We start from the raw sequence: 10,105 nt of genomic DNA, 5'->3' as shown, positions 1-10,105 counted from the left end.
TTTGAATTATTTACTAAGGGTCCCCACTTACCTAGTGTTATTGCTAATACTAAGTAAGGAGGGGGGTTGTTGGTGACCACAACAGGTCAGTAAAGCTGAGTTTAGTGAAATTTAGATAAACATTCAACACATGCTATGTATTTCCTACTCTTAGATGGAACACCATTCTTTTCTTTGTGGTTCTTTCCTTAATATTGGAGGTGGCTCTCTCTGTTTTCCCTTTATGGATTTCATGTTGGATTTGTAATTTAATCTAGGACTTTTCATAGCAGCAATCTACATTCACCCTGAAATATATACATAGTGTATATGTACAACACAACTTGTATCCAATTTGGTTTTATGGGGGATTAACATTGTTTAATTCCCAGCATATTTATTTGATTTTTCATTTTTCGTTTTGGTTATGTGGATGATTAATAGCTTGCATTACATGCATACGCAACTCGACATATCTTAGTTTTGTCTGCAATTTTCCTTTTGGGTGTCATTGTTATTCCAATTTTATTTTTGGGATTTTTAATTCTTAAATCGATAGTGTAGCTACACTTTGTAAATTGAGGATTCAATTCACAAAGATTTACATCTAGGGCTTGTTTGGTTTTTGAATTTTTGTAGGCGGTGCTTCACTTATTACATTTTGTTTAATTTATCCCAAGTTTATTTCAGTATTAAGTGGCAGTGAGGAGGAACTTGGCGTTTCTCAATAGGGAATTGTTATCTCCGTCTTATGTGTTTAACATTTTATTTATATGGTATGGGTGTTCAATTGAGAAGGGAATGACAACTCCTAATTCATGGAATTCATTCTTCACTAATGTTTATAGCTAACCCAAGTGTCGTTTTTCAGGTATTACATTCCTATTGAGAATTGTGAAATGAGCATTTTGTCTTTGCTCCAGTGAGGCCTAGAGTGAACATCGTAGTTCATTAATGTTTATATCAACAAAAATATTAAAATTTCTCTCGATTCTCCCCTCCTATGTCCTATCCAACTATTATCCAATAGTCTCGAGTTGTGGTATTTTAGATTCAAATTTTTTCCAATCTTGTAACTGCATTGATTTTGATCTTTCAAACTACAACTTAAGGTGCTGTCATTTGTTTATACTGCATGTAAGATGGTCAAAATAAACCTTTCATGTTATATTTCGTTTGAGCAGACATGGGAAACAAACTCCTCAATTGTGATGCACCTTGGAAGCTTTGGAATTCTTGTTAGGGAATATGGAGATTCTTCATCTATTGCTAGTTTTGAACAAATTCAACAAATTTAGTCACCTGAAAATAATCCTTTCTTTCTAGCCTGAAGGGTTCCATGTCAGGGATTCGATTTTTTCAAGACATGTTTACCTATTTAAAAATCAAGATAATTCCAAGCGTAATACCTTAGGAAGTAATACTAACAGGTTATATATACCGACACACAAAAATAATTGACTTGGAGGATCAATATTTTTTTTTTTTCTATGTAAAGACTAATTCTATTAAGTGAAGAAAATATAGTACATACAAGCCTGGAAACAGGCTTAGCAGAGAAGCTATGGAGCTGAAGGTGATAGAGAATCAACCTTGCTCCAAAGAGATAGAACAGGGATTACAAAGAAGCAGAGGATTACAAAGGAAGTTATTAATCAAAAGGCTACCTCGAAGGGTTGTTTCCTTCAAATCGACCTTTTTTGCCTTTTTTCTTGCTCACTTTTATCCACCCAGTGGAGTTTGGCTGTGTCATGACAAGTTGTAGATTATTTTGTCCTGAAGGCTGATCATCCTTGTCAGAGTCTGATGGCGAAGAGAGATGGGTACGTTTCTGAGAAATCTGCTGGTTAGAGGGAGTCTCCTAGTGAGCCGAGGGGGTGTCCTTCGGAATTACCTCATTCTGTAGATCAGCTTCAATTTCCTCATCAACCTGCTCATCTGCCTCAGATTCCTCCTCCTCCGAGCTCGAGAAGCTTAAATCGTCCAGCGGACGGGGTGGTTCAAAAGGATTCCATCTCTTGGATTTGGGCTTACGATTCAGATTCTTCTTTTTGTCTTTGAGCTGTGTACATGTACTCTGAAGGTGCCCTGTTTGATGACACTGGCGACAGCGGAAGGCTGTGTTCTCGTAATCCAGTGGTTGAGTCCAATGGAAATCTCCAAACTTGAGATTAATCTGATCCGGCAATCCTTTGCTGATATCTATTTCTGCACATAGTCTGCCATACGTGTAGAGACCATTTTCCCTTCTTGAGGTATCTGTAGCCAGGTATCGCCCCAAAGTGTTTCCAATAGCTAGGAAGACATAGAAATCCCAAAAATGTGCCGGAAGATTCGGGAGCCTGACCCAAATGGGGATCTTGGAGATGACTGCTGTAGAGGGGTCGAAGTCAGGAAACCAGGGGGTTAGAAAAAGCCCAGCTAAACCCCAGAACCAAGGGCCTCTCGTTAAGGCTTTCTGGTAGTCTTCGCTTGATTCAAAAAGCACCATGAAAAAACCTTTTGAACATAAGAAGATTTTACACTTTTTAGTCCAAGAGGTATGGACCCATTGATAAAGATCTGCTGTGCGAGGCCATAAGCCATTAAATCTGCAAATGAGTGCGGATTCTGCAAAGTTCTGGTAGCGGCTTTCAACCCTGGGATTAGACAATTCGATGGAGGGAATTTCCTCTGATTTGTCTACCAGAAACGGCTTTGGAGCTTCATGTAGCTGGGATGCCTTTGAAGAGAACTGAGGTTGAGCAGTATTTTTGCGTGCTGCATCTTTGTAAGAGAAAGAAGGGGCAGAGGAGGTTTGCCCAAATGAACCACCTCTTAGACGGAAAGAAACCCCAATAGACGCGTCCTTTTGAATGCTGTAAAAAGAAAGAGGAAGGGAATGCATAAGCTGCTTACCCTTATACAGCAATCTGAGGCAGGAGGAGGGAATCCCCAGCCGGTATTCAAGTTTTTGCAGAAGATCCTGTACTAGATCTGTTGCGCAGGCCCATAACATTGTCATTTTGCCGGAAAGATTGACTTGGATCTGGAATGCGTGAGATTCTTCTGGTGATTCCAACTGGTTCACGATCGAGAACTGCTTCAGAGTTGAACTCGTCTGAACTTGCCTCCTGCGAGCTTCTTGTCCATCGATCTGGGTTTTTTTAAAGCCCCAAGATTTTCTGGGCTCCAGATTTGATGGTTTACCTGCAGATCTGATCATCTGACTACCATGCATAGTCTGTGCACCCGATTCAGAGCAGATCCATGGCCCTTGACATCGGATCTGGGTGATTCGAAGGCTGCAGATCTGTAATAAAGGCAGATCTATGACCCAGAGGGTTCGAAGGCTGCAGATCTAGACATTAACCAAGGGTGTGACGCTGCTAAAATCGCTTCCAATATTCTGATTAGTCCGGCTAAGCTCCGGCTCCAAGCAACAACCCTTTAAATCCTCCCAATCCTTCAAATTAGTATCTGAGAAAGCTTCGAAAATTCTAACCCCAGCGAGAGGATCTAAGAACAGTTCCTTCCATTTTCCACCGCAAAAATTTTCCACATACCTCTTCTCAAAATAACGTACAGCTCGGTCGTACTGTAATTTCCTGCTCAGATCCGAATCGTGGAAACCAGGAAAATGCAGGTTCTGGAAAAAACAGTCGGAACCCTTGAGCGCAGGGCCATGGAAAAGCCCAGCACGGGCCAAGACGCTGAGGTCCAAAACAGACTCACCAATGGCCGCGGCGGGCTTCGGCTGCTGTTCGGGCGTAGGCCTGAACCCTCCATAGGGCAGATCTTGCCTTGAAAAGTGCGAATCCTTGGGGATGTTCAGGAACGAAACGAGACTTCCGCTCTCCATCTTCAGGAACGAGTGATGGCCAGTGTAATCTTAAAGATTACGGCAGGTCCACTTGGAGGATCAATATTAAAGGCAGGGGCTTACAATAATTTTTTTCTGTGTGAATGAAAGATATTGATATAGTACATGAAGTAGGGAATTCATTTTCAAGGTAAAATATTGTATGGTAAGTAGTATGTGGATAATTTTCATCTAGTTGACTAGGTTTTGGACATCTTACCCATCAATTTACTTGTCTTCATTTCTTGTCATTTGTTCTTTTTGTACAAAATGCTACCAAATTTTACTTTTTATTGTTTTTATTGGTTCATGCATGTTATCACAATCCCATATCTGTAGATCCAAAAAAGGTGCAATGGAAGGAAATTTCTTATCAATTTAAGGTATAGATCGGTGCCAGTTTATGTGTTTTTCTTAGAACTGATTATATTCCACTTCTCCTTTGGCTTTCTTATAAATGTGTATGTTTTAAATGTGGACATTTGAAAAATCACTATCCCTCATTTCAAATGGCTTATCAAGGTTTCACAAGTGGTGACACAAACATAGATGCTAAGTGAATGAAGATAATATCTTGGAGGATGCTTACCAGATTGCATGTGCACAATCTTTTGCAAAAAATATGGGCTTATATGGTTAGAGGAAAGGTTGTCTAAGGTGGGTTACAATATTAGTTTTTACTTTGTGAATGGAAGAAATTGATATAATACATGAAGTAAGGAATGCTTTTTGAATGGAAAATATTGTATGGTAAGTAGTATGTGGATTATTTTCATCTTGAATTTGAGTTTTCATCTACTTCACTAGGTTTTAGAAATTTTACACATTGATTGATTTGTCTCCCCTTCTTATGATTTTTTATTTACGTCCAAAATGCTTCCAATGGTTTCTTTTTCTTGCTTCATGCATTTTCTTACAATGCCCCATGTGTACATCCAATAGTGGACAAATGAAAGGATATTTATTATCAATTTAAGGTATAGTTGGGTACCACTTTATGTCATTTTCTTAGAACTATCTATATTCCACTCGTCCTTTGGATTTCTTATCAATGTGTCTGTGTTAAATGTGGAAAGGTGAAAAATCACTATCCCTTCTTTGACATGGCTTATCAAGGTTTTGCAAGTGGTGACATGAACATAGATGCTAAGGAAATCAAGATATTCTTGGAGGATGGTCACTAGATTGCATGTGCACAATCTTTTACAAAAATTATGGGCTTGTATGGACAGAGGGTAGGTTATACACAATGGGTTACAATAATTATGTTTCTTTATGAATGAAAGAAATTGATATAGTACATGAAGTAGGGAATGATTTTTGAAGGGAAAATATTGTATCGTATGTAGTATGTGGATTATTTTCATCTTCAATTTGGATTGTTAATAAAAGGGAAAAATGAACATTTGGGATCCATAAGTCGTTAATATAGACATTTGGATCCAATTTTATTTGTTTTATTTGTCAATTTTCCTCTTAGAAGGTTGTTCGAAATGAAGGGCTGTGACATCAAGCAAGAAGTTGATATCTATGTTATTGTGATTTTGAACAATTACAAATTCACCTGTTCATGTTTGATATTATCACCTTATGAATGCAATTTTGAAGCACTAGTATATTTGTATGACTTGTGAGCACTATCATCGAAGAGTATGCCAACTAAAATTCACAGCCATAAGAGGCTTGTGAATTCCCTTAGTGATGCTCATTGCAAATTCAGAAGTATGATCATCAAAGAGAAGATAAAATTATTTGTCTTGCCATAAATGATAACCTTCCATTGACAGTTCCTCAAAAACCTCCTCTAAATTATACCATCCATAATATATGTCGATTGTATACTACTCTACAATATTACTCCAAATTTCTATCCTTTTGATTGCTTCATAAACTTCCTATATTTTTTATATTAGGTATCTTATAGTAAGTTGCACTATATGAAATTGTTCATGGGATTAAAATTCTTCTACATTGAGCAAACTTTATTTGATATCATATTTATAATACATTAAACAAGTTCAAAAAAATATACAAGAGAAAAATATTCCAGATAATTTACATATAGCACTAGATATTTCTTAGTGATGGGGGCTCATATACTGCCCATTTTTTACCCAAGACAAAATAGTTTTTTTCTCATACATTTACCTTTCTAATGCTTGGAAATTGGTTTTCTCATGTGTTCATCTATTTATATATTTACAGTGGGTTTTATTTTTATACTTCCATTTCATCTTATTTCTCCATAGTTGTTTGTTTGACATTGTTGTAATTGTAAGTCTACCATGGTCCACCTTTTCAAATTCAAGTTTATTATGAATTTTCACTATATTTTCTTCTTCATATGGAAATAATTCTAGTTGTCCCAAAGTTTGGATAGGAAAATTTTCCTCTATTCTCGTTTCTTTCCATCATCCCTCCTTTAAAATCCCTCTCTATTCCTTTTTATAGATACATGATGGCCACAATTAGTGTAATAATCATACAATAAATGAAACTTTCACATTTCCAAATCAAACAGAACTACCTTACTTTCCAAGAACAACCTAATGGGAAAACCAAAGGGATGCTTCCCTACATTCCTATACAACAACTCGAGTAAATCTTCTAGCATAGAGTAGTGTCAGTTATGCATGGGGGATTCGAACCATCCACCTTATGACACAAAACTAGACAATGCTCAGCAACATTGGTGACAATTAATTCAGCTAACCACTTGGGCCCTAATAAAACAACTTATTTTCATTTCATTTCTAAAACAATGTCTATCCTAAGACATAAAAGAAAATTTAATTGGATTAAGAATTGAAGCACAATTGTCTAACACTTTTTATTAAAATTACATTTTTTATATTCATCATTGAGTCCAGAACTGGAGTAAAATTATGTAAAGTACCTTCAGCACCAATAACCTCTAATTTCCACTCAATTTATTCGTGGATGAGACTCACATTATTCTCCACACCTTAAGTAAAATGTACTAACTTCTGCATCTAAGTAATGAATGGAAGAAAAGGTAATCTAATACTTAATTTTATTATACCCTAGCCTGTTTTTGGAAAAATGCATAAGATATCTTATGTTTTATATAAACCACTATTTTCACATTTAGGAGCGAGAGAGTAGTCACAGAAGGTCCCTCATTAACCATAAACAAGGATAACATGTCTAATTTTGTTCTAACATAAAGTGAATCTATATCATTTCTAAAGATGGAAATCCTAGCTGAAATATGGATTGTTAGATTTGATGGAAATGTTGAAACTTCTCCCTGGTTGAACTGAATATTGTGCTCACTAAAAGTTTATTGACAATTTTATCTCTGAAAGAAATATATACCTATCAATATGATCACATCCCGCATACAACAACCTCTTATTAGATCATCCATTTGTTCCCTAAAGGAACTTATTTTCAGTGGACAGGAGAAACAAAAGAACATACACCCAAAATGTAAGGCGAGTTTACAATCTCATATTATGTGCTTAACCATTTTTTGTCGACAAGGCATGAAACATAAATATATTAGTGTAGTAGGATGAAGTTGAACCTTTACTGTTGGGTTTTTATGAATGGATAGCCACCTAAGTACTGTCTCCAAAGAAGAGGACTTCAAGATACCTTGACACCTATTTATATTTAGGATTTGTCAAAGAGTATTATCCCTTTTTCATTTATTAAATGTGAGCATAGAGAATTCTAGTTCAACAACATTTTTTGACTTGCAAAATGTGCATTTGCAATCCATGCAATCACGTTGCTAGTTTGCATTAAATAATACATGGGATGTTTATCATGAAATCTTGAAGTGGGTTGATGTCTCTAAAATATTTTCAAACTTGGGCTTGGGGATATTAGGGATATTCCTTCTTTGATGCAACATTCGCTACCAAGTATGTCGTGGGGATCACATCATATTCCATTCACACAAGCACCTACGAGAAGTAGTTGTTCTTCTCAAAGGCATGGCTTACCAATGTTTGTTTCTAGGCCTTCACAGAGTAGTCATTTTATCCTTAGAATATTCATTCAACTCCATCATCAGATGTGTCTATCCCACAGTCCTAGATCATCAACATTATTGATGGAACACAAGGGTGATGGGTTAGTAGGTGCACTATTTGGGTCACTGCAAGCAATTTTTGTTGAAGCTGATGGACAAAAGAAAATAATGACTAGGGATTTTACCTTAGCAAGAGTTTTTAATAGTATATTAATGGCATTTTATGTAGTTCTTCAATATCCAAGGTGGCTATAATTTTATATTTGGCTCTTTATGAAATTATCTATACATAGAGATCCTTGCTTGTAAAAGAAACCTGGGTAGTGAGATGTGTAGGGAGAATTGGACTACTCCAAACACAGTGAAGGAAGGGCAAGATAGAGTAAATTTTACAAATACCTATCAAGACAAATATCAATTATGAAATTTGGTTCAATCCTTGTTGAAGATAATCCTTAGAAAAGTCACTTCTTGTGTGGTTTATTCCTCTATTTAAATTTTTTCCCAGGCTTGAATAACATTATCTAACATGAATCTACTCTTAATAAACCATGTTAGTTCCAAAATATAATTTCATGGAAAATAAGAATCTAGTACTCACAACAGGTGGCTTGTAAAAATATCAAGATTCATTGTGGTTTGATTCTAGCGAGTGCTCTATGTTGATTGGACCCCTTCCTCCAGTGGTTTCTATTATCTTTTGGCAAATATTATGACACCCAAATCATGAGTATGTTCTAAAATAGGATTTTTTGGAGTGTAGTAGGTCATGACCACCTTTTATAGTGGTAGAAAAATATTATGATGATATCTTGCCTTCCATCTCCTTGGTGCCTCAACGTTTGTCCTGTCTGCAAATTAGAAGCTGATTTCATGCCGATAGGGGTAAATTGTTCTTTTGCCATGATAAAAGCCTTGAATTTGGTACTGAGTTACGCTTTGTTTTTATTTATCTTTATGCTTTAATATATGGAATATATGTCCATATTTATAATCAATATTGTGGTAACTTTCAATTAATAACAATTATAACATAGGGTGGGGTATCTAAACCTTTCACATCCTTTGAGGAAAATTGTTTAACAAGATGTAGATGAATGTTCTAGTATGCTTATATTGAGCATGTTCTGTTATTGATCCATTTCACATTGCAACATATTATGAGTGTATTGGATCCTGTGCTTAGCTGGACAGGCGATAATCTGAGATTTGAGGTTAGTTTTTTAGTTATTTATATGTTGTTGTTTTAATTTTCTTTTCTTTGTTATATATTTACCCAAAATACATACCAAGCTAAAATACATCACTCACAACATAAATGGAGAGTTTTCTCTCCTCATCCTTCATTAGATTGAGTGGATCTTGGTCCTTCAATTTCCCTTGGATTGCAAAGTTGAATTGTTATGTCTTCCTTCGGCATAGCTTGGAGTGAGTTCTCAGTTACTTCATTATTAGAAGCCATGGAGAGATTCCATTTGTTGAGTGAAAATTAATCTTCACATCCTGTTTCCTTTAGTTTACATTATATGCAATCTCTGTTGATGGGTAAATTTTTAGTTGATTACATTGGCATTGTGTGTTGTTCATGCTTGTTCCAAATTAGAAATTTTAGGAATCTTCCATCAGATTAATGCGATTGGATAGATTTATATCTTTCTGATAATGTAAGTCTCTCTAGATTTCTTTAACATCATTGTTGTCCATAGCAACTCTTCCCTTGATTCCGGTAAGCTTATGTGGAAAAAAGTGTTTAGGGACCTCTTATGAACATGAGTTTTGGAGTGTGAGCAGTAGGACTTAATGTTATGAAAATAGCGAACGAGCCTTGTAGCCCCACACCATTCAAACTGAATCCAATCACAAGGAAAAGTAATAGCTCTACATAGGGTCACTGACTAAAACTGACTTTAAGCCCTTCTAGAAATCAGAGGAATTGTAAATTTCCAAACCATTAACAAAAATTTTAGAGGAAAAAACCCATAATTTGAGGACATGCCTTAACATGTTTATGGAATTGGAATGTAAGGAAGAAGTTTCAAACATATTAGAGGGTAAATTTCCTTGATCCATAGAAACTTCTCACCAAGATTCCTCCAATTTGTGATGTTATGAAGTCTATTTGAACCTCCAACTTCCATCTTTGAACACCTCTATTTTGGGTGCAACAGGAGCTTGAGGGGAAGGAATAATGAGAGAAAGTATGTTTCCTATAGAAGGAACTCAAAGATGTAATTTATACAAATAAATGAGTAATGAAACACTTATAGAGACCATAAACTAGC

At 35.9% G+C, this 10,105-nt stretch overlaps 1 protein-coding gene across 1 annotated transcript; it reads right to left on the bottom strand.

Moving 5' to 3' along the window:
* Window positions 1–3,319: 3,319 nt before the first annotated feature.
* Window positions 3,320–3,820, bottom strand: LOC149158329 (uncharacterized). Its single transcript, XM_089433948.1, has one exon. It carries the CDS (start codon window positions 3,818–3,820, stop codon window positions 3,320–3,322), a length of 501 nt encoding a protein of 166 aa, XP_089290074.1.
* Between the last annotated feature and the right edge of the window lie 6,285 nt (window positions 3,821–10,105).

This window comes from Pinus tabuliformis, chromosome 5_2 (genome assembly GCF_031772625.1).
Source record: "Pinus tabuliformis cultivar Carrire ecotype Pingquan chromosome 5_2, CPIR1, whole genome shotgun sequence".
In the NCBI taxonomy this organism is placed as follows: Eukaryota; Viridiplantae; Streptophyta; class Pinopsida; order Pinales; family Pinaceae; genus Pinus; species Pinus tabuliformis.
This window is presented reverse-complemented; position numbering and strand designations above follow the sequence as displayed.